A 26,224-nucleotide genomic window follows, 5' to 3' on the forward strand; every position below is an offset into this window, starting at 1 on the left:
TTACTGCTTTACTTGGTCTCTGTTATCAGCCATCTTCCATTGAGACAAATGTGTGTGTGTGTGTGTGTGTGTGTGTCCGTGTGTGTCTGTGTTTCAATGCATGAATGTCTTGTGTAATCTAGTCAGGTTTGTCACTGCTCGGGGCTCCTTGCTGTGTGAGCGTATGCCAGTACTCCACTTTCTTCCCTTTGTTTTTGAGACAGTCGAACCAGTGTCTGAGTCTCTGTCCGCTTGCATTGATACCTAGCTCCACTCCACCTACAAACAGATGGGCAGAAACAGAGAAGAAGAATTAGGAGGTGATGGGGAATTATTGGAGGGTAATGAAAGGAGACAGAAAGGAATAAAGGATAGGAATTAAAGAAAGAAAGGCTAATGTAGTACATTATCTAATTGCCAATACTAATGCATCAATGCACATGTAGCATTTTACTGTTGCAGCCAGACAGCTAAACAAAGAGCTAAACTCAAAAGCTCTGCAAAGCCAAGGCGAGCTGCAGATTCAGGTGATAATTCTCTGTGGGTTCACCGCAGATCTCTTTCTCACGTCATCGTTTGATACATCGTTATCAGAGATGCTTTAAAGACACCATATGAGAAGTTTCATAAGACATCAGTCTTTGGTGGGACTTCAAACAACTCATAGACATCTAAGACATGACAAGGGGACCCAACTAGACACGACTTGTTTGTAAGATTTCACATGCCAAAAAAGTCGAGAACCACTTCCTTTCATTTTTAACAATGCAAGTTTATCATTCGATTTCAAGTAAAATCTCATCCTGAAAAGTAGATGGCTGTGGTTGAGTAGAAATACAAACTTGCATGAAATGTAAATTGTAAAATAAAGTACAAAGTACCTCAAAACTGAAGTGCGGTACTTGAGTAGGCATACAGTACATGTTGTTACTTTGCACCACTAGTGGCATCAGAAAATGGGACAGACTGACAGACATTTCTTTCTAAAATCTATTCAATAATGTAATTGACCTTCGGCAATAATGTACATCAACATTCATGCCAATAAAGATCATTAATATTTGACAGGCAGACAGACATGGGAGCAAAGAAGGAAGTAAACAGACATTCGAGACAAATTCCTCCAGGCAGAGAAAAAGAGAAAAAAGATGGGGAATTACAAGACAGAGAGATTTAGATAACAAAAGATCTCTTGAAAAAGGATGTGGGGAATATGGAAAGCAGGAAATGACTCAGGTGAACATGAGCGGAGGTGACGGTGCCATTGGTGGAGAGGCGGACTGTAAAACAGAGAGACGCAGGCAGTTGTCCCACAGAGGTTATTGCGAATCCATTCCCGTGGCTGTGATTGCACAGTTAATGGAGCGTGAAGTTTTAAACACTGTATTTTGGCAATGCTTCTATTCTATCAGTGCGATGGAAAATTACAGCAGCGAGGAAAATAAGGGCTTGTTTGATGATCAGCGACTCATCTGAGCTCGGCATTGAACGCTGCCTGGGATGCTGCTTCTGCGACGAGAGGAGCAGGCCTTTGAGTGGCTCCTATCCTGCATCCTCCTTCCATTTCCTCTCACGCACAGACACATATGACTCTGAGAGCAGGTCAAAACCTATTGACAGAGTTTCGATAGGAGAATCATGCACAACACTTGGTCAAATCCGCCCCCACAGCACTCCCACCACCTCCGAACAGAGATCGATGTAGCGTTCTCTGAGCCTGCAGGTTGCTAGTGAAAAATGGTCAGCCATCCTGACACACGTTTGGGGACAGAAGAGGAATGAGGAACCAGAGCCGGAGGAGGTGATACAGACGAGAACGAGGCTGACACTCCGGGTGGCGAGCAGGTGTGCAGCGACACTTGCACAGGTTCAACCCTGTTCTCTGTGTGCATATTTTTACCCTTCACAATAGTTCTCTCTGCTCCACAGCTGCCTGAATCAACCCAAACAGAAGTTACACAAGAACATGCGGTGAACTAAATATATAGCAGAACTGTAGACCTGAAAGCATATGTTTCAAACTAAGTGCTTGTCGGATCATCACTCAATTTGAGTAACTTTCCAAAAACCGACAGTCCAACAAGCATTCCCACTTGAGGGATAAGACAACAACACGGCTCACTCAAAATCAGAGTTTTTGGCTTGATTCATGGTCAAGATGAAATTTCCCATCTCTCCTTGTGCATCGATCTTTCCCACAAGTCATCCACTTGATTCATTGTGTTTTCCTGTGTACTTTTGCCCTCACATTTATTCTCACTGTTCAGTTTTAACCTGCTTGTATCTCTGAAATCTCACCTTTTACCATGCCATCCTCTATATCTTCAGCAAAGCCTTTTAGCCCGCTTGTTATTGCTCTCACTCTATTACAAGTGACCTGGGATTATGTTTGCTCGGCCTCTTTATCAACTTGTTTTCACCATTCTTCTTTGTCTCAGTGTCATTTTTCTCCCAGCCCCAATTAACACAACTGGCAGGCTGATGTAGCTAAACCTGTAATGATAATGGTCAGGGGAATCGCCGTTATCTGGAGCTGTGTGTTAGACTCGTGGCCTTTTCTCCCAGCAGGGCTAATGGCTCACTGGGCTTATCTAAACACTAGGTGTCTCCCACACAACACACCCACAGCCTCACACTCATGTACACACACATTGGACAGAGTAAAACGCTTTGATCTGAAGGCCTTCAGGCTCACAGGGTGGTAATCCATTGTCACTGTGCCTCACCACTAGTTCCCCATCACTCCCTAAGCTCCCATGTGCCCCATTACCATGATGTACATTAGGCCATGCCAAAGCTGTTAAGCAGTCTGACGAAGAAGCAGCAGCGATCTGATGTGCCAAGTCCATGAAGGATGGGGATCCTTTTTTGATTTCTAAAGAATCTCTATTTCCTTCTCCACTCAAACTCTCCTTTGCTTTTTCAAATCGTTCTCGTCAAGCCTCATCATTACCCCTCATCTCGCCGCATTTCTTTTCTTTACTCCTCCCTCCGCCTACGCTCGGCCTGGTTTGTAATGTTTTTCGCAATTGCGCCGCTTTCATTCCAGCACTCTTGCACAGTTGCTGCTGCAGCTTCCCTCCCCTCCTCAGTTTTTTCTCAGCCTACCTATGAAGTCGTTGGTCATTCCCAAGTCGTAGTCCCACACAGAGATCTCCAGGGTTTTCTTTGCCAGCTGGTCCAAGGTAACTTCATATGAAAACTCCTGTGCAGGTGGTGCACACAAGAGCATATTCATATCAATGATTAATTAACATACGAGTCGAACTAAACTGAATTCGTATCTTAATGGATTTTCAGATGAAACATGCAGATTGATGCTGAGAACACATTCAATTAAGGAATGTTTCATGTTTCAAAAAGTATTCTTAATTGCTATGCTCATCAGATACACTACAGAACATACTCTTGAGCTCAGTAAAGAAAATAAGTTGTTAGGTGTATTGTGGTTATTTGTAGAACAGGAGTCAAGTTGTACCTCATTGAATTCAGGGTTGAGAGTCTTTTTCTTCACTGTAGTCTTGTTCTTTGACTTTTTCCCCATATCTGGCTGCAACGTTCTGAGAAAGAGAGGGAAAAAAAGAGAGAGCAGAAGCTAAAGAGGACATGAATGCATCAGGACCTCGTACACTCTTTAGGTGGTGTCCAACCTCATTATGAGACATAGCTTGAACTTAAAGAAATAGTTTGACATTTTGTGAAATTTGCTGATTTGCTTTCTGGTGAGTTAGATGAGACAGGGGAAACATCGACAGAGATTTAAAAGTGCAGTTTGGCGAGGTTTGTACAATACAGATCCTAAAATGCATTTTAACATTTAAACAAGGCCAGAACAATCATTATTGCTGAGTTGAAAGGAATTAAATCGGTTACTTTTTTTCAATCGTTTTGACAGTGAACTTTGCTGAATGGTAGAAACAAAAGGGAGACGGAGATTTGCTAAATCTCTTTCAGAGATAATTGTGACCCAGAAGTCTTTTGAACAAAGATGGGGACAGTGAGAGAGTGACAGAGAGACAGAAAGAGAGAGACTGTAGACCACAGCAAGATTGTAATCATGCCTCCTGTAAAGAGGCAACAGAAGGATCGCTAAAGGGCAATGGGAATCATCATCAGCATAAATTCCGAGTCAAGATGTTCAGGCGGTGAGATATCTCACTCTTCTAGCCCGACCTCACCCCCACCCACAGCCAGTGACGAATCCTGGCCTGACAGCTGATGCATGAGATGGGGTTGGGGTTGTCTCTTCAGAGCCGGAATCAGGACGAGTGAATGATGGAGGGATGGAGGTGGGAAAGGAACAGGAGGAGGAGGAGGAGAAATTGATAAATGGTGGCACAAAGACTTGAGGCACTCGACGTTGTCAGTGATGAAAATGTAATTTTTCATGAAATTAAATGATTGGGCTAAAGTTACAGTAGTGACAAACTGTGACAATTTTGAAGTCAGTCCTCCCACAAACGGTTCACTGAAAGTTTAACTTATTAACATATTCTTGCATCTGTCTGAACCAGTATTGACCGAAGGAGCCTCAATATCAGAATGTATCCAGATGTTTACAATAACCCCTCAGGTTCTACACCGGCTTTAGGGGTCTTAACCGGCCAAGGGTTTGTAAGATAGATCTGACGGCTCACATGATGGTAACAGTACATTTATAAGAAACAATAATATTACTGTTCAACCAAATTTAGTGTATTGTTTCTGAAACAATCTGAGATGGAGAAGTCATTCTTTGGTTGAACTGCTCACCACTCATGTCTGCATAACTAACTTAATAACCTGTGAAGTGAGATTGCAAGTAGACACCGCTGCATTATTAACCATAAATAAACATTTAAATATGATGATCCTGCGGTGGGTGGGTTAGAAACAGGAGCTGACGAATCTGCATATAGGTGGGAGGTGTCTAGTCTTGTCAGATGGTGCAGTAAACACAGTATAATAGTCTTAAGTTCAACAGTGTGAAATATAAGGACATTGGCTATTTTGGGGGAATGAACACAAACTGTCCAGTGGCCAAATTTGTGTGGATTACATGAAAACTTTTATGAAACTTTTCTTTCTGCACACATCTTTAAAGATTATTCTCAACAGTGAAATGCCCTCTGATAGGACATATACAGCTTCTGTTATTTTGCACACACTACTAATAAACCTACTACCTGTTACACTCACGATTATAGTCTTGTTCAGTTGATGACAAACCAAACAGCTTCTTGTCACAAGTCACAGGTTCTGTTTGGTGTTTATTGTATATTAAAAAGGTCATTTTCTCCAGAAGCTAATCAGCATTAAAATACTTCGTGCTCATACAAAGGTCTGACTGCCTTCGTGAGAAAAAAAACAAGAAGAAAGAAAGAAATCCATTGGGAGAGGCGGCCAAACAAAGCATCTATTTGACCGGCAGCATGTGAGAGGGTGAGGTGAGAGCCCGAGGGACATCTCAGTCTGAGCTGTGCCAAATCACATTTTACATGCGGCTCCGAGGCCGTTTAGACGAGGGATTCCAATTTCCAGAATAACAAAACATCATTTCACAGCAACATCCATAATAATGATAGCACAAATATCTATTTTCTGTACAGCAGCAACCAAACTATACCCAAATTACTGTAGCAAATTCAATGTGAAGAATAATTCATAACATGGAAGGCTGGCCCACAGAGATAGCGGGGATTATCTTTTCAGTTATTGTTGGCGGTTTCCTTAAAAAGTAGGTCGTTCACAGCAAGATACAGTAAACTAACAGTTTTCTGTGCTATACACTGTTCCATCTGTTCCATCTGTTCCATGAAACTATTTTGTTTTTCTCATATAGTGCAGTCCTGACAAGTGAGGACACGTCTTTAAGAATGACATACAAGGGGGGAACAAAATAAAACTAGAATAGAAAATAAAAAATAGAACACACAAAGAACATACTCAAATCTAATGCAGCACAACAGCTTCAAAACATCTGCCACAGACTCTACAAAACCTCAAGCTAGCAGATTTATACAACGTAGTTTTGTTTTTGCGGCGCACACCAAATGTGTTAGATATATATTGCTGTCGGTAATGATTTTGCTATCAACTCCTCTAACTATGCTGTCTTCATGTTATCAACCCAAGCTACAGTCATTTGCCTTCAGTTTCAGTTTCAGTTTCAGTCAGTTTACCTTCCAATACAGCAGTCTTTTTAGTACAAAAGTCCCTCATTATGTTACTATATCCTTCATTGCTGCGTTTTTCTTGCTGAATGTCATACTACAAAGTAAATAACTTTGAGTTTGCCAAATCAAGAGTGCTGGCGCCTCATACTAGCTTCAGAAAGCCTCTTTGCACAGAACGAGCACTATGGATTTTGTCAAGATATTCTGAAGAGGAGCTTCTTTGTTTGTTGTATTTGGCTGAACAAAAAAGTCCAAAAAATGGCTTTGGCTTCTTGACCTCTTCTGTCCTTAAAAAACAAAAACAAAACAAGTATTTTGTTATATGTTCCACATTTGCTTTTATGCTGTTTTCTATGTGCAAATTACATTAAATTAATTCAGGTAATGTAACAGGACAGGTTAAAATGCAAGCTACAATGTTATGTTTACAGTACCATTACAACAATTGTACCTGTACAATTTAATTGTTTCATCTGTCTTTGCCCTTTATGTCATTGGACCCTCATAACTTAATCACATGACAATTTGCCAAATGCCGGGGTCACAAGCATTTGGTACCTAAAACCAATGTGACAGCAAGTTTAGTCGAGGGAGAGACAAGCCGAAGAGCGAGAGCATCCTTTTGAATGAGAGATAGAAACAACAAAAATATAGAAGTTGAGGGAGCGGGTGCTAAAAAAGCAGAACTAAAGTTATGACACTGAGAGGTAAAGACAACACATTTGTTTTTTTAATATATGAAAATTGGAAAGAGGAGCTTTCTGCAACCTGCTGCAAAGAGGAGTTCACACAAGCGTTCAGAAGGAAAAAGAGAGCGAGAACAAAACTGTGAAGCTTGGCAGTGTGCTTGGTCAGCAGGAAATATCTGACATGTTTTGCACTTTTTTCTGCCTTCACATGTCTTTTTTTCTGACAGAATAATTTGTTCTTTAAATCTTTAAGTTAATGTGTGAAGAGCAGGAAAGAGGAATGTGGGTCATTCTGAAGGATGTAAACTCATTTAGTCTTCGAATGCTAATTTGCAGTGGTGTATAGTAACGAAGTAGAAATACTTCGTTACTGTACTTAAGTCGTTTTCTTTGGATATCTGTACTTTACTTTACTATTTATATTTCTGTTGACTTTTACTTTTACTTCACTACATTTTGCAAAGAAAACTGATACTTTTACTCCGATACATTTCCCCTGAAACCTTCGTTACTCACTACAAAATCAAATCTATCTTTAGAAACAAAATGAATCATGAGAGCAGCGTCGGGGACTGTGGTGGAACACAGACTGCAAGCAAGCAGGTTTGGTGAATCAGTGGTAGCTTGCAAGTTAAATCATTGGTTAATCACGTTAATGCGCAATTGCAAACAAGTGCTCTCAAAGCCACGGTGTTTTGATTCCCAGTGATGCCCAGGATGCTACATGCTATAGCTAGCGAGCGACAACATGAGTAGAATTCCACACAGGACGGGTGGGATGAGGAGAGGTGGATGGGTCAAACAAACACTGGTGTTTCCTCCAGGAGGCCGCAGTTTGTGCCGTGTGTGAAACGAGAAGCCAATGTTGATTTATTTGTGACGTGACTTCCGTACTTAAGCAACGCCACTTCTGTAGATATTTGAACGCGAGATAGTGACTCGTCTAAAACATTTAAAAAAGGAATAACTTCAATAGAATCATTCTATACACTGTAGCTTCTTTACATTCTAATAGAATGTAAATAAGTTACATTCCAATACAATGTAACTTCTTTACATTCCAATACAATGTAACGTCTTTACATTCCAATACAATGTAACTTCTTTACATTCTAATACAATGTAACTTCTTTACATAGAATGTAAATAAGTTACATTCCAATACAATGTAACTTCTTTACATTCCAATACAATGTAACTTCTTTACATTCTAATACAATGTAACTTATTTACATTCTAATAGAATGTAACTTATTTACATTCTAATAGAATGTAAATAAGTTACATTCCAATACAATGTAACTTCTTTACATTCCAATACAATGTAACGTCTTTACATTCCAATACAATGTAACTTCTTTACATTCCAATACAATGTAACTTCTTTACATTCTAATACAATGTAACTTATTTACATTCTAATAGAATGTAAATAAGTTACATTCCAATACAATGTAACTTCTTTACATTCCAATACAATGTAACGTCTTTACATTCCAATACAATGTAACTTCTTTACATTCCAATACAATGTAACTTCTTTACATTCTAATACAATGTAACTTATTTACATTCTAATACAATGTAACTTCTTTACATTCTAATACAATGTAACTTCTTTACATGGAATGTAAAGAAGAAGAAACAATTATAACAATTATAACAATTATAACAATTGTAACTCATTTTAACAATTGTAACTGTGATTAAGATAACGAGTCTGAGTTAGAAGTGTGTGTGTACAAGAATGCAGAGACGTTGGGATTGCAAAATCAGGCCAAACGGAAGGCAAGGTGATTTCCACAGGTCCACAATACAAGCACACCCACATTATGATGAGGAATGGATCAGGTGCAGAGTGAAAACGGAGGGGGGTCAAGATAACCCAAAGATGTTATAAAAGAAGTGACACACTGACAGACGCGAGGATAACGTCGTAAGAGCCATTCGAGTGCTCCATCTGAGAGGACCCTGGACTTTGCTCTACGGACGCAGCGGTGGACTTCGTCTCTGCTCAAGGATGAAGAAAAGAAAGAAGAAAAGAAGAAAGACGACAGAAGCAAGACCGACAACCAGTGAGAAGGACGATCCAACCAAGAAGGAAGAATCCACAGTGAGAAGGACGATCCAACCAAGAAGGAAGAATCCACAGTGAGAAGGACGATCCAACCAAGAAGGAAGAATCCACAGTGAGAAGGACGATCCAACCAAGAAGGAAGAATCCACAGTGAGAAGGACGATCCAACCAAGAAGGAAGAATCCAAGTGAGAAGGAAGAAAGACGAGAAAAGACGAAAGAAGAAGACGGCCCTTTGTGAACAAAGAAAGACAAGAAAAGAAAGAAGAAAAGAATCGAGAAGCAAGAATGAAGAAAGAGGAAAAGATGAAAGCAGAAGACGGCCCTTCTATGAGCAGAGATTGAAAGACGAAGAACCACCTATCCTCCCTGCTCAACTTTAACAAGATCAAAGATCGCTGAACAGACGTCGTTTGCCGAGCAGGCAGGAGTGAGGAGGGTCTGGCCAGACCCTCGCCCCTGACAACTCCAAAAAACAACTTTTCACCGCACCCAAAGCCAGCTCCAACCTCTAACCATGAGTATCACCAAAGAATTGAAAGTAAGAAATCATGTGTAGTATTATTATTTTATGTGAGCTGAAGCTTTGCCCTTGCTAAATCTATTATGCAATAAATATCTAACCTGCATTTAAAGTAAAATTCTCAATTGCATTAATTTAGCACAAGTACTAAATGTTCCTCATGGTAGTAAAAAGTTAAATATATGTATGTCTAACAACTGAGTTCTGAATGGTTATCCTAATATCCACTTAACAAACCGTTACGGCTTTATGAGTAATCCAAGCCGTTAAAACCAAACCTGGCAATTTACCAAGAGCACGGATCCAAAAGAGGAAGCTACTATAACTGACGTGACAGGTAGGTGCGCCCGGGGCTAGGGCGGCCTCTCAGCCGAGTGCATGCTTACCAGAGGAAGCAGGGAAGACTTCAGGAATAACGGTAGTTAGCGGAGCCAGGCGAGTTCCTCGAACAAAACACCAGCTTACCAACCTTTTAATAGAGAGCTGAGTCAATAATTAGCCCCGTATCGGGCCAAGGAAAACCCCCGGATCTAACAGCGGGAAAGGAGACTGTGGTTAATCAAAAAACCCTCTGCTATGACTCGTCTGAGGTGCACAGTGTAACTTGTCTCGGTTAGAGGAGACATCTCCGAAGGGGGGGGGGGGGGGGGACATACGGTAGAATGGAGGTATAAAATAATGTACAATGCTATTGTGAAGTTAGTTGACTCCGGACAGCTCGGTTTACTTGTATACTTTGTGATGCAAATAAATCAGCGTGAACTGAAGAAAATCCAATCTCTCTTGTGTTCTGTGGGTGTTCGTCACCGAGTTCCTAATGGTGAGATCCTGTGGTGTCTCACCACAAGTCAGAGAGATAACAATTACTGAGCCAGCCGTTAGGTAAAGTCAAAGAAGCTGCTCATCAACAGGGAAAAAACCCCACCACAAAACTAAAAGCTACTTAAGAGCAGTTAAAACTTCCTTTCGAAGCAATTTCAGTAACCTGAAGCTCGGTACAGGATTGCTTGTCCTGTGTGGGAGCTTTCCCACTCCCTGCACTGTTGGTATTTAAAATGCACCAGGCAGGTCAGAGATTGAGTTGTGTGGGTTTTATTTGTCACCACCTGTGCCTTACAGAAAGGTTGGCTCAGGTGTGCATTGTGTCAGACACTTTGTCATTCCTCGGCTGAAAGGCACCTACATGTTCTGTTTGTGTTTTCAATAGTTGCCGTCACTACGAGCAACCGCAAGCCATTCAGATGAGAGTCACAAGTTAATACAGTCACTTTTATACTGAAACATCGGCGGCATCTATGGCTGCAAGCTATTAAATGTGTTGACTACCACTGGACTGGTCAAAAATGCTTGTGTCTGTATTGCTCATTTTAAAACTCAACAAACACAACGCTCTGAGTCGATGTCATGGTGTTTGTCGTTCTGTATATGACCACAGATAACGTAGTAAGAATCTAGTGACTTGTATGCTCATAATTTAACTCTTTACACACTAGGTTTTCTTCACCAAATAAATGTATATATATTGTCACTAAATATTGGTCAAGTTATCTACACACTCATTAATAGCACACAGATCTGTAAATCCATTTTTTTTAGGTTGCATTTGCACTCTTTGGTGGTTATTGCCCTTGCATAACTTGACATGATATTACTCGACCGTACTTCCGTTTCCAAACTGCATGTGCACACTTATGTATATCATCGTTGTTTATAAACTGCAAAAGAAACTCAATTATCTCCAAAACGAAGCTATTCTGCAATCTCACAGACATACAACTAATATGTCACAATACTGACAACATGTTCACTGCCATCGTTTTCCAGTCAGATCACGGCCATATACAGCAGTAGTGTATGCACATCCCAATATTCTATCAGGTGCGTTGGCAAAAAAAAAAGGCACCCACAGCCACAATGAACCCAAGGATTCACATCTGAGTGAAAAAACGTCATAATTATGTTAAATTAAAAGAAAATAGAATGAATAGAATTTATACTATCTTTATCCCTTTAAGGGGGAAATTTTTCTCTGCATTTGACCCACCCCTGTATATAGGGAGCAGTGGGCTGCCAACGACAGTCGCCCAGGGAGCCCAGTGTATTGCTCAGGTACACTTCGACACATGACACGTCCCAGTCGGGGATCGAACCGTTGACCTTCCGGTTACCAGACGACCTCTTAACCCAGTGTGCCACGGTCGCTCCCCAAGAGGACATTAAAGGAAAATTCTGGTTTATTCATTTCCCATAAATGTAGCCGTTATGACTCTATTGATCGTGCTACAGTTGCACTCGCAACCTCCGTTAGAGATTTAGGAAAACAAGGGCTCAAGCAAAACAATTTAGATCCCTATGCAGTAAGAAAACATGGCTATTCCAGGCGGTGGATTCAGAGACAGCGTTTGAAATGAGTTATGTGTAAATCATACCTTTCCCCCGAATTTCTACAACTACGGTGGAAAAATGTTAAAATGAACCGACACACTTTTCACCGTACAATAACAAAATCCAACCACTGTGAATTGCTAATGCAGAATAGCTGCATATGAGCATTATTTGTAGGGTAACAGGTTTGGTCATGAATATCAGACATGACTTACATTTTGACGAAGGGGTCAGAGTAGCCATTGGAGTCCATGGCGGCCAGATGGGCACAGCGTATGATCCCAACCAGCAGGCAGCCCTTCTCCGTGTTATAGCACAGTGACACCAGGATGCGTCCACGCTGGGGATACAGCACAAACAACAGTGTCAGACACAGCGCCTGTTATCAACCTGACGTCTCCCTCTTCAGTGAATACACGGTGGGGAATCCTGCAGCAGGGCCAGTAAAGTTTCTCAAAACACTTTTCACTCAAAGCAGCACAAATAAAACATAAATACAATGAAAACGGAATCAAAATAATTGTAAAAAAAAATTTGCCGCAACATTTTTTACTACCTAGGATATAGCGTGTTTTTTTATATCCGGGCAACTGGTGCATTTAAATGAAAGCATGTAATTAAAGGCTTCATCTTTCCTCCTTTTAATCTGAGTCTATCAGAGACCAAAAGCTATTAGCCTCTGTCTCGACAGTCCTGTATAGAAATTAGATAACGACCACCAGAGGAGGAATACGCCGGACAGGCAGCCGTGGTGTAATTTACAACATGCTCCTATATGGAGTCCTGTGAGTAGTTTCCCTTCACAATAGTCTATTAGAGTTCATGCCTCAGAAACATATACCGATTAAAAAAAACGCAGAATTAAACTTTATTTTCCTTTGGAGATGGTGAAAAGAGAATACATTACAATTGCTGAAAAGATCAAATGTATCAGATATAGGAGAATGATAGGAACTCATAGTGAGCCATGTTTTGGTTGATAGTGGTTATGATAAGATCGTGATGATAAAGCTGACGATAGTTTTACCTCCTCCTCTGCCACGACCGCTCCCTTCTCCACCGTTTGATTGTTAGCTTCTTTATTCTAAAATGAGAAAAAGATACATAATGGTTATAGCCTACATAGCCTCCAGGTGAATATCTATTACACATTATAATGCAGTATTTTAAATTGATGACTGATCGTCCCCAGGCAAACATGAACAATTGAGATAAGACACATCTTGATATATATGTCCACAGAAACCCATTTGGTTTATGTACTTGGTCACACACACATGCACACATAATGAACCCCTACCTGTGCAATTCTCTCCAGGCCCATATTGTAGCGCTTGTTCTCACCCTCTTTCAGTTTCTTTAGAGCCACTCTCACCTCTCCAATGAATTCATTTCGTCCGAGTCTGTCCATGTCACACACACACAGCCTTCGCACGTAGACACACATACAGATGCAGAGATACAGAGAAGAGAATCATGTGAGTCAGTGCAAGGTTACAGATGAACCGCGCCGCTGTTTTGCTCTGCTCATTACTCGGAGACTGCGCCAAATATATCCAAAGTGCAGCTGAACAATCCTACATCTGCAGCCAAAGCAGGGTTCCCGGTGGCTTCACGCGAGCAGCCTCGTGAATTATGAGGCATTGAGAAACTGCTGAAGAGAAAAGAGGGTTTCAAAAGGTTTGTAACAATTAGCTTCTTGGCTGTGACTCCGTCAGACACTAATTTGTTGTAATTGAAACGTGTAAGAGGAAAGAGATCGTTTCAAGCAGGTAATCAGTTAACAATACATTGATTTTGTGAAACAAATTAAAAGGACTTCTATGAATTGATCTGCATACATTATGTGTTACATTCATTATTCAAGGTTACTTTTCAGGGTGTAACTGAGTTGGAAAATGTATTGTGAAACAAAACAAGAGTAAGAGTCAACAGCCCTCTCTACGGTTGCTTTCTGAATTGAAAAACAGACAACTGAATCAGTTTGTCTGTATTGCTACAGTTCTGTAAAATGATTTCCACTTATTTAACCTCATGGTGATGTTTGACGGAGGGTGAATATTCCATCAGCTACAGTACAGTTTTACAGCCCATCACCTGCTACAATATTCCCTCTGTGCTTGAATATTCCCAGATGGACTGTCACTGCTCTTGATTTCTACCGAGCTCTTCACTCTCTATTCTCGCCCTTTCTCTCTGGCTCCCCGCACACACCTTCCCCCTCTTCCTGTCCCTCTGACATTTGGACATTTGACATGCTGGTGCCAGCCTTTTGGTCATAACGGATGAGTATCTCTAGCAGAAGCTTCAGAGTAACTCTGACTCATGACCACGGCTGTCAGATGATTTATGTGCCTTTGCTCTGTCATACATGGAGGGTGTCTGTGATGAGATGAAGGTTGTGGGGAAATGTGACACCAGTACCACCCAAACCTTTGGCTTCTTACATTCAGATGCTCCATCCGTTTCATCACACCCTCTCTCACTGTTTTCCATCTATAGAATTCCTCTAAAAACCAAACAGATGCTCATGGAGTCTGTTCAACCTGTGGTGCCAAATTTAGTGTGGAGTCGCTGACAAAATCTGCCTCATGAGTTACAACAGATAATCAGGGTGTTTTGGCACTCCTGCTTGGTTTCTGTACTTGTGAAAGTGTCTCTTTAATAGTCTCAAACAAGCAGGGAGTGTCAACAAAAAACGGACTTTGATGACAACAAGGACGACCTTTGCTGTGGTATTGTTTTTATAGTTTTTTAGAAGGATCATTGCCACAAAATATGGAGCTAATTGGTATTTAACCACGTATTTAATTAGGCATATAAACACATATATTAAGTCAATTTGAATGATACAGTAATTTACATGCCAAATCATTTTTGTGGAAAATCTCAGCAATGCTTGTTATATTCTAAGAGATGCAAATGTAACTTCAATACCAGACAATGTTGTTAAAGAATCAAAGGATCCTTCTCCTACCATCATGCTAGCAGCTTTGTGAGGCTGTACGAAGGCACACCAGTGCTTTGGGCTAAATGCAACGACAACATGTACGAGATGATTATTATTGAATAACTGCACAACATACCATGGCATGCATTAATGCAACAAATAGCTGTTGAAACATTTGACTCAAAACCAGAAATGTGGACCGAGTGGTGGCGCTAGAGAAAAAGTCAGAGGATCACCAAAGTCAGTAGGATTCATCGTCTGGGTAACATACATGTCTGTATAAAATATCACTGCAATTCATCCAACAGTTGTTTAGATATTTCAGTTCGGAAATTTGGAGAAGTGACCGACAGACCGACATTGCCACCAGCAATTCAAATAGAAACACCAACCGAAAATATCACTTGTCCTGACATCTAACACCTAATCAAAGTTGTTTTTCGCCTCCATAGTACCAGACATACATATATCTCACCTCAGGCATCCAGCAGACAATCAGTCTCGCCCCCCCCCCATCCAATACCAAATCAAGTCCTATATTTGTCCCTATCTCCCCACAGCCGAGGACAGTGAAAGTCTATTAGGAAGCCTGACAGAGGGACAGAGAGATAGAGGGAAGAAATTGAGAGAGAGAGACTACACCTGGCACTGACATCGTGTTGGTAGTCCTTTAACACACACCCACACACACACGCCCACACACACACACACACACACACACACACACATGCTCCATCTCTCCCCAGTTAACAGCCTGTAAATCATTTTTGTGATAAAAGCCACTTGAAGACGAGATTCTCCCTAAAGTCATAAATGTACAATTCACCTAAAGTTTTCTGTGCATATTTTAAAAAGGCACCGAAAAGCATTGAGCCATTTCAATGGGGGGAGGGATTGAAGCACCACATTACCACTGTCACTGCGTCCTAAATGACTTGAAATTTGCCCAAAGGCAGAGGCATATTGCGGCCAGTAGATGAAGAAGTGGGGACCTAATCTCAAAATCATGTCGGCCTCACTGCAGTAAAAATATCTTCAGAGCAACTCAAACTGTTCAGACTTCAAAAGGAAACTGATAAATCGAATTGTTCACAGTGCAATTTCTAATGCTTCTGATTTTTTTTCTAGAAATCAGCACTGAAATAAACTGATTTTTCTACTGGAGATCAGTAAAACTTTCTTTGAAATAGGACAATTCCAATTTTTACGACTCAGTAACAGACTACATAACTCCAAGTCGGTTGATTTTTCTCTCAACACTTAAGCACCTCAGGCAGCCGCGCTGTACCATCTGAAGGATTAGCTGGTATGAGGCCAACCGTGAAGTCTGGATTGAGGACATTAGTTATTAGTTTACTCGGCTGATTCATTCTTAATAACAGACTGGACCTCCTGTGGCCCTTAGAGATTAAGTCTGCCCACTGAGGAATATTTGAAATCAGAATATAAAAAAAAAGAATGCTGTTACAACTTTGAGAGATTGTTTTTCTCTCCAAGCCATTTCATAACCAGTCGTCCCTTTCTATGGAAGTGCATTTTGCTTCCGCATAATGGATTTATATAATCATTGTAGCTGCAAATGAGTGAATGAATGAAAAAATAAATTAATAAATGCATGAAACCATTCTCTCTCTCCATTTTACACAAGGCATAAATGTTTTCACATTTATTTATCCTCCAGTGCAAGAGCAGTGCTACAGCAGAATGGACCAAAGAAACATTTCATCAAGAATGCATGGTTCTGTTCTTCAGTCCTGATACTGATAACGACCACTCTGCTTTTGTTGTCCGCCGATGCAGAGTACTAATCCGATACCAGTGCTTAATTAATAATCTGTACGCCTCACTGTGTGGAAGCTTGACTTAAACATTGCTTTCCTGAATTTCTATGAACTATTAAAATAATATATCATACACCAGCAAATATGTTAATATGTAAATCTGTAATGATATGACAATGATGATAATGAAATATGTAAAAAAATAAATAAAGTTCAAAATTCACTGAAATTACAATTCAAATGTAAACCTTTTTAATGCAGCAACAAATTGATCAAAACTTAAACAGGAATTAATATTCCAGTTTGTAATAGTGTATAAACATAGAATTGAATTGAATAGATCGGCCCCAGTGTCGGACATTACCCGATCCAGCTATTGGAGGGAATATTGGCTGACTATCCAATAAAGGTATCAGTGCATTCTTACTTTTCATGACTCAAAAGCTTTATCGCTGCATATGATCGGCAGTTTTCTGCAATAGACAGTAAATGCATTTACACCCAGTCATTACTGCTCGATAGAATAGTATAGTAGGATAGTTTATTGGTAAAGTTTATTAGTGGCGGAGTCCACCATTCCCGCACTTGATTTAAACCGCCTACTTAAGCACAAGGGATTCTCAGGAAACGATACATGAATATAATCCAGCGCAATTTCATCTAATCGATAACAGCCTCGCTGTTTACTGTTCACTATTACCGGTACTCACTGCTGGCCCAGTCTAAATGAACTTTGCACTGTCCAGGCCTTCAGGCAGGTCTACAGAGAGACTGAGACTGGTCAGAGTCTGCCCGCTCAGCAGTTCACAGACCATGGGGATCAAAGAGTACATCTTCCCCTCCTCTGCGCCCTGCTTGGACCGGCATAGCAGAGGCAGCCCCATGAGTAAACATCTCTCTGGGGATCCCTCTCTGTTTCTCCGTTCTCTAACTGTTCCCTGCTGTCTGTGGAGTAATCTCTGTTAGCCAGTCTCTATGTCTCTCTTTCAATTAACCCATGGATTCTCTCCATCCCTCTATTCTGTCATCTTCCTCACTCTTGGCCTCCCTAGTTTCCTCTTCCACACCGGTTTATCTGTCACTTGACATCATTCACACTTTTCCCCCTGCTCTCTTTGTTGATCTTGGCAGTCACCCCTCTCTCTCTCTCTCTCTCTCTCTCTCTCTCTCGCTCTCTCCATCTCTCGCTTAACAATGGTCACACACCTCCTCTTCTTCCTTGTTTTGGCTTCCCAGAGCCCCCATGCTGGTTTGTGTCTGTGTGTGATGTCCTTGAGCAGTGGTCAGGTGGGTTTCCTCTAGTTTGAGCGGTGTGACCTCATGCTGCCGTTTGTGTGTATGCATATGTGTGTGTGTGTGTCTCTGTGGAGGGAGAGTAAATGTTATTTCTGAATGTGTGTGTGTTTGTAAAAGCTCAAGGACGCGTTTTGTTTGCGTATGTGTGTGTTTTCTCTTTATACCGGTACAAAGGAGGGGCCATGCATGTTCTTTTCTGCCAGTGATTGCCCATGACATACACACGAGGACAAACACACACGTGACTGCCTGCATTTGTGTGTGTGCTGCAGACAGGATTCATGTATATGTGTGTGTGTGTGTGTGTGTGCATCCATGTTTCTGTTTCCTCAGGATAAACAATACCATCCAACCCTATTATGAATCTGCTGAGCAAACTGACACTGATTGGACGCAGCACACACATTCACAAACAAAACACAAGCAAAACTCCGTCTCTGAATTAACTTACACATGCAGGATGAAAGGAGTGCGTCAGACTTTTTGGGCCAAGATGGCTACCCTTGACCTCAATCCCTCCATATGGAGCAAGTGGAACAGTTGGCTGGCGTCACCTGGCTGAAATAATGAATTACCTGGAAAAGCCCACTGGGAAGCAAAGACGATTGGAAGCATGGATCTTCATCCTCCGTATAATAAAGTGGTCATTCAAACTGTTCTGCGGAATAGTGCTAATTACTGGCCAGAGTAAAATTCAGAGAGGAGCACCTACCTGAGCGTTTTGGTGGTCATGTCGGCTGCTGTGATGCCATGGTACATCAGCGTTTCGTTCCACACTGGGTTAAGCGTATTCTTCAGGGTTTTTGTGCGTAGCTTGTTTGCCTGAGGAGACAAAGGAGAAGAAATATGAAACGAAACTCATGGAAGGGGAAGGATCAAAAGAAAGTTTCAAGGGTGAAGAAGCAAAGTCGTCGGATCAGAATGAAAGAAAGAGAATAAAAGATCATGAAAAAGGAACGAGTGACACTAAAAGATCAAGAAAGGAGACAGAGAAAGAGTGGGGAACCATCATTTATTTCCATCCCTCAGGAAATCGCAGACATCTGCTGCCTACTGTGTAGAGGAGAGTAAGAGGGCGCGAGGCTTCCCTTGCCTCACCTGTATGTCTGTCTCCTCCACAACACGATAGGACAGCCAAACCTCCAAAACAAGCAATGTGTCTCAAACACAGCAGCCAATTCAATTGCGCAACACATTCAGCATGAAATATTTGAGCTTTCCAAGAGAGGAAATGGCCACTAGCCGCTTGATGTGTTCAATTTGTTCCACTCATCAGTGTCATCATTGGGGTTATTTTGACGATTTTAGAGTGCTCCCTTTGGAGCCATAGAAGAAATTACACAACTGTTTCCACAGGGTTGCGATGACTAAACTGACCTTCATTTGTAAAATCTGTGGAGTGTCCCTTTTAAACACACCAATAAGCCACAATGTCCTGTCACAATGTGTATTAATCCGCCACTGAAAATAGTCCCCAACAAATGCACAATTTACTATTTTCCTGCTTGAGTTAACGCTCGACCAGAATTAAAGTGCCCAGCTTTTGGGGAGTTATTCCGTTGTAAGTATGTACTCGTGACCCATTTAAAAAAAAGAAGAAAAACAAAGATTTGCATTTCCAGTAGGAACAATTTTGCTCGGGGTTTGGAGGAGTCTGAAAGTATCGATGAGTATTGATTTTGGTCTTTTCATGGGATTTGATGACAACAAGAAAAAAAATGGAGCATCGACAGCCTTATCTTTTAAAATTTAAAATAGTATATAAAGTTGTTTTCCCCCTCCATAGTACCAGACATACATATATGTCTGGTACTACTACTATACAATATCTGGACCAGTGACACTGAAATGCTCCATGCATGGTAATGCATCAGTTACAAGTATCCAATTTCATAATAAACACTGAGACTAAGACATTTTATCTTTTAAAAATGAATACTTAACATTTGATTTTTTTGTTAATAATACTTTAATACTTTTAGTAAAGTAGGCAGGATCTTTTCTTGGGATTTTACATTATGGTATTGCTATTTTTATTCAAGTAAAGGATCATCCACTGGTGTTTATGCATAGCTTGAGGATATATATGTACTTGCTGAATGTCCAGCTGGTGGAACTTTTGGCTTATCTACAAGAGTCAGCCCCCCAGAGCTCGCTGCATGAAGGGAACAAGCGTCTTCAATTCATGTCATTTGTTTGATTCATTAATGTGCAGGAGGAGACGTTCACAGGCAGAGTCACGACTTACAGCGGTGTTGCACAGCTGTATGTGGGCCAGCGCAGCTCAACAAAACAAATAGCCTATTTCACAAATAATCACCACTTCTGTTTGACTGAATTGGGCAGGTTTTCTGAACACATGCTTCATCTACACACCAGATCCCTCTCTCACTCCCTGCCTCAACTTTTCCCTCTACACTGGTGCTTTTGCATCTGTTTCTAAATGTTTTATCTCTAGCCCTCCATCTGTCCATCACACTCTCCCTGCTTTTTCTCCATCTGTCTGTGGATCTTTTTATATATTTCACACTCCCTCTCTCTCTCTCTTTCGATCCCTACTTCCCAGAAATGTGGAAGTAAGGGTCTGTGTTTTGAGGGAATCTTCCATGCACCACGACTAGGAATGGGACGATGAAAATCCCAAGGACCAACACAGAGGCTCCGCCAATTACTGTGTCCATACATGTTTGTGTGCGACAATGAGGGATGGAGTGGCAGAGAAGGAAAGCAGATGAAGGCTGAGTCTCTGTGTGACTGTGGCTAAAGCCTTAGCCAGTGTCTGCATATACGCAAGGTCAGGCGCCGCATGTGTTGCAGTGCATGTTCCACATCACAAAGACAGCATGCAGGACTCTATACCGGTTAAAGATCATGAGCTGGAGGACGAGAGACTGAGAGAGAAGCAAAATGAGTGGGGCAGAGGAGACGTGTGCCTCTGCTCTCTGTGTTTTGACAACTCAGTTCTTTCGCAGAAACTGAAACCTTTTGTGCTCTGGATTACTCACTGCAGCGTTTGCTTGCCAGGTCTGAGTGTGGACATGGAGCAGGTGTGTTGGTGCGCATCCGCTATACTCACTTACACTACGTGTGCACGCTTCCACTTCTCAAGTGGCGTGGCCCCCCTCTGGTGGGTAGTTAACAAACGGCTGTTCATTGGTACTTACTTACTCATTGACGCTTTCTCTGGGCCCCCCCTCATCAACACTTGCCTGTTGACGTGAGCCGTGTAACAATCCTGCCTGTTTCCATGACAACCACCTGCTGCTGTCCTCCCCTCATCTGTCTCTCTCTCTCTCCCTCCCTCCCTCCCTCCCTCCCTCCCTCCATCCACTCCCTCTCTCTCTCTCCCCCCCTTTTCTCACTCTCAGTTGTCTCCCCTCTCTCCACACACTGTTAGTATTTCAAGGTCAAATAGTGAGATAGAGACAGAGATAGCGGTGGAAAGTGGGGAAAAGAGAGCGATAACAATGGGAGAGAAAACAGACTGAGGAAGGCTGGAGGACAAAAATCCCCCAGACGTTGTTATTGTTAGCCCCTTAGACCTCAGACAGTTGCCTTATTCAACCTATCTTGGCTCAGCATCCTCCCCGCACTTATCATTACCTCATTTCGTGTCAACCTTGAGCCAAAATGGCCGACAACAGGTTGCATTCTGCCGTAGCTGGGGTTTCCTGTTGTGGCAAGCCTTATCTTCCCTGCTTCTTGAGCTGAAAACAAGACAAGAGCGGTGCAGCAGACCAGAACGTGTTTGTGCTCGATAAAGCTGAGCATTGGACGAGCCACATTAAGCGGTAACCGACCGAAATGCTCCCCGCTCAATGGCTTGAGACGACACATTAAATTAGCCCACTGCCATGTCATGTTTTTTGCAAGAGCAGTTTGACCTTTTCATGGCGTCTGAATCAACAAGGGAGATCTTTTAAAAAGTAAATAATTGTTTTTTGTTTTCTTCAGATGAATAATGCATGAAATGTTTCCTAATTGTAGCCTTTTCAAAACATTTTTTTTTGTCAGCAGCTTCTGTGTGATGTGGGACTTTCCTCAGTGTCAGTGTCTGGGTCAGCCCAGTGTGGTAGCATGTTACGTTAATTGCCAATAGAGGAAAGGGTGGAGCAGTGACCTTGCTAGCCCCAGGGAGAAGATGAAGCTTGACGTATGGATCAGCCAGTCCATTGGAGTCCATGGCTTTCAGTCCCTGTTGACACAAGCAGACACACACAAAAACACATTATGTACTGTCAAAGGTAAACGTCACCATGCCCTCAAACACTTCGCACAACTGACATGGTCGGAAAAAGAGAGAAGATATGACGGACGCGTTCTACTGTAGTTACATCTCAATAGCGCTCCTGGGCGTGTCCTTCCATGCCACTATTTTCTACCATCCTTGACTCCTTTATGTTGTCCTCAAGGGAAATGTTCAGTGAGATTTACAAAATGAACGGCATGTGTCAGTACACAGTATGCAATACAAGGCTTGTGTCCTTGCACGATGGCCAAACCCAAAATGTGTCTGCTACAGCAACAAAGCAACATTATCCAACGTTTCACAGAGCCATGAGATGATTTAGTCTTGAATTGGCAAGCTGCAGAGGGTGTGTGGCAAACACGCTACTTTAAAAAGGTTGAGAAAAAGCAGTCTGGCGTCTTATGTAAACACCTTACAGGAGAATTGTTTTCATTGGGACTTCAAGAAGGATTATGCAACCACACAGAAGTCTGTTTATATGGAGAGAAGATATTACAATTGTGTGTACCTTTGCCTTGTGAACAGTACAATGAAGACAGTTGTTCTCCTGATCAAATAGCAGGGTGAACTCCAACGTTCCCAGGTAGGCTGAAAACAACACAAACCACGGCAATTACTGCTGGTAAAGGGACAGAAACGCTCATTCTCACACACACAAACACACACACACACACATACTCAAAAGCTCTGAGTCATATTTGTAGCAGATGGCCTCTAAAAAACATGATGCTGCCTAATATGAATTGATCTGTCTTGTTTGATTACGGTTTTGGAATGAGCAGAAACTCTGCAGACTGAGTCCAACTATTGCTACAATTTCTAATAAATCATTGGAGAAGCTGAGTCACATGAAGTGGGAGTGACTCTTGGAAAAATGCTCGACTCCACAATTACTCTGAAAGCATATGTTGTGCTTCACAGCCAAAAACATGAACTCAGTTTGAATAAAAAAAAAATAAAAATGACTCTCCTCTTGTAATTTTCACATGAATAAACATAAACACACAATATTGAACACAACTTTCTTGCCACTAAGCTTTGTTCACCCTCATCAGAACTCACTGTCTTCATCGTCAGAGTCGACCGCCTCCTCCCTGTCTCCATCGTTGTCCCCCCTTCTCTCCCCATCCTTGTATCCTCCACCCGTCTCCCCGTTGAAAGTCTCCTCTTTTAGGATCTTCTTCTCCCTCGGAGGCGGTGGCGTGCACGGGTAGTCGTGGAAACGCGGGAAGAAGTCTGAGATCTGTGGGATGGGGAGGATGGGGCCCGGGCACACGTTGATGGCAAAGTGCTCCTGCATAGAGATCTTGACCGGTGACGGAGGGGGCGGACCGGTGGAGTGGGGCATCGCCGAGGGGGAGGTGGCTGATGAGGAAGGAGTGGAAGTGGAGGAAGGGGGGATGGCCAGGTGGGAGGCGGAGGGGGGCGGCGGGGGTTTGGAGACGCTCATGTGGGCTGTCGAACGGGACTGTGGGATGAAAATGAAAAAGGAGAAAGAAACGAATAAGGTGAGGAAGACAAAGAGAATAACAGCTGGGATGATAGCAGAGGGACGGGACCAGAGGCTCAGAACTAATAGAGAAAAACTAAATAACTGTCATATCATCCACCTCCTCTGAGTGTCCAACTCTCCACTTTATGTGAGTCTGTACAGCAGCACCAGGGGCCATTTATATCTAAAGCAAGTCAACATTGACAATATGTTCACACACAAAAAAAGTTCACAGTACATCTAAAACACCTGAAGAAAACTGATGTTTCTATTTCCATCCATTGATGCAAAATCAGATTTCTCAACAGCCAAAATAGAATCTGCCAGAACCTTTGGCACTTCAAGTGTGACTCACACATTGTGTCAGCACACCAAGTCTGTGCTCTGAATTATTATTCAAATGTGGTGCTGTAAAGTATGAACAAGTGATGTCACTTGTGTATCTGCACTTCACTCTAATCCTTCCCTTATCTCTCTCTTTTACTCCTCTCTCTCTCTCTCTCTCTTTTACTCCTCTCTCTCTCTCTCTCTCTCTCTCTCTCTCTCTCTCTCTCTCTCTCTCTCTCTCTATCATCTGCAAGTCCCCTGAGCAATATTTACATAATGCTATTCGAAGACTTTCTCAGTCCTTAACATATTCGTTACCAAATGAGGCGAAAAAACTGTTGCTAAAACTCCAACCATGTTAAGCCATATGCTTTCCTATTTCCCTCACAGTGATTTAGAGAGACTGAAGACATGTTTCCTCTTCTGCACTCCCACAGTGCCACCGTGTCTTTATTATTTCAAGAACAGGTTTTATTTCAGCGATCACAGAGATGAACCTAAACCTGTCCCCGTTGTTTGCCGGTGCTGTCCCACAGTACACCGGTGAAGACAAAAAACACTAGTTAACAAAAATGTATATGGTCTTTACCGAAAATACACCTTCACTACATGACACGACTGCTGTCAGGTCATTTTAGGAGCTGTTGTAGCGTCAACTTGCGTCCTCTGTCCTCATTTGTCCTCATGTCCGCATTTTCTCTGTGTTTAGCACATTGTTGTGATTTTCAGGTCTATTATTCCCCCTAAAGGAAATAATGTTGCTCTTTTAGTTTTTGACTGATGCATCTGTTGTGTGAACGGAAATTAATTAATCTCGTGTTGCCTTGAAAACTCAGAGTTGACTCGAGGGCTACAACTACTGATTACTATTAGCAAATGTCAGAACACAGTGAAAAATGCTCAGAATGATTATCATTTTGCGTAAAAAATGACTTTAAGTATTTATCGCTCATCAAAAATTAAAGAATAATTTTCTGCCGTCCAGCTAATGAATTAATTGTTTCAGCTCTAGTTAACATCCAGCCCTCTCTGTCATAGCTGACAAATGCTGTTGAACCAGTGGGATTTCCCTTTTTCATTATGTGTTTAAATGATCATGTATATCCTTCTGTATGTTGTCATATACAGTGTGCATGCTGCCAATAGATTAGAATATGCCCATACATTGAAATTGTCTGTCATAGGTAGGTAGAAGCCACGCAAAAAGCATGAACGAAACGGGTACTGAGGAGATTCCTCCTCAGGGTGGCTGAAAATACTGAGATTTGTGTTTGACATTAACATCAGAATTGGTATGACACACCTCGAGTACATCATAAAACGCATTGAGTCTCTCCTTCTGACAGCCGTTGACGTACATTGCTATAAACTTAACACACTGGACATGGATGGTGTGTTGGCTCGAATGACAAAAGCTTCAAACAGAACAGAAGACTTGACTCAGTTGTGAACTTGCAATTCCAAGAGCACATCCCTCCTTTATCAGTATGGCAAGTCACAGTACTTAAGTCGACTCTCCCTGAAACGTATGTGTGTCAAGACCATACATGCACACATAAAGACCCCAAACTGTGCCTGTTCTCATCTTCAGTACCTACACTCATTCAGTCCCTCACACTTGCTCTTATGTAACGACACTAAAATGCACTGGTTGGGTACCCACGTTCAAATGATCACTTGCAGCATGTTGCTACAAACTCAATCGCTCTCACTCGTCTTACATACAGAGCCACGCACATGCAAGCACACGTGCGCGCGCTCTCTCTCTCTCTCACACACACACACACACACACACGCACACACACGCACACACACACGCATAAATACGTACCCAGGGACAGTCTTCATCTGTGCCAGCACTCCATCTTGCCTGCTCTCACGTCCTCCGTCTCTCATGCACTGAGGAGCATGCAGACCAGCTTTGAGTCAATATATCCCTCTGTACCCTCTCTCTCTCTCTCATTCTCTCCCCGTCTCTGTTCGTTTGCTCTCCTCCTCTCCTCTCCTCTGTCCCTCCCTCTTTCTCTTCTCCAGTAGTTGTGACGTATCTGGTTAAAATCCTCGTCAGTCCTTTGCAGACTGTGCATCTAGTGCTGTCACTCACTTTCTCAGCAGCGGGGGGATTTAAGGACACCCGGGAAACAGCGGCATGTGTGTGTGCGTGTTGCCACCCATTCATTTTGTATATGTATGTATGTATGTACGTATATGGGTGTGGAAACATTGAACGCACACAATAGGATCCACCAGCTGAAGAACAAAGGGAATTAAATTCAACGCGTTGGCGGCGCTGACTCCAGCCACACAATCGCACTGCCAGAT

At 42.0% G+C, this 26,224-nt stretch overlaps 1 protein-coding gene across 1 annotated transcript; it reads right to left on the bottom strand.

Moving 5' to 3' along the window:
* On the bottom strand, positions 1–25,840 carry doc2g (double C2-like domains, gamma). Its single transcript, XM_079277937.1, has 11 exons — positions 25,734–25,840; positions 23,146–23,551; positions 22,592–22,671; positions 21,955–22,029; positions 18,547–18,656; positions 13,108–13,234; positions 12,835–12,891; positions 12,023–12,147; positions 3,458–3,539; positions 3,088–3,184; positions 1–258 (listed from the first exon to the last, which is right to left on the bottom strand). Exons 2-11 carry the CDS (start codon positions 23,531–23,533, stop codon positions 119–121), a joined length of 1,281 nt encoding a protein of 426 aa, XP_079134063.1. The 5' UTR covers positions 23,534–23,551; positions 25,734–25,840; the 3' UTR covers positions 1–118.
* Between the last annotated feature and the right edge of the window lie 384 nt (positions 25,841–26,224).

Source organism: Melanostigma gelatinosum (genome assembly GCF_949748355.1).
Source record: "Melanostigma gelatinosum genome assembly, chromosome: 11".
In the NCBI taxonomy this organism is placed as follows: domain Eukaryota; kingdom Metazoa; phylum Chordata; class Actinopteri; order Perciformes; family Zoarcidae; genus Melanostigma; species Melanostigma gelatinosum.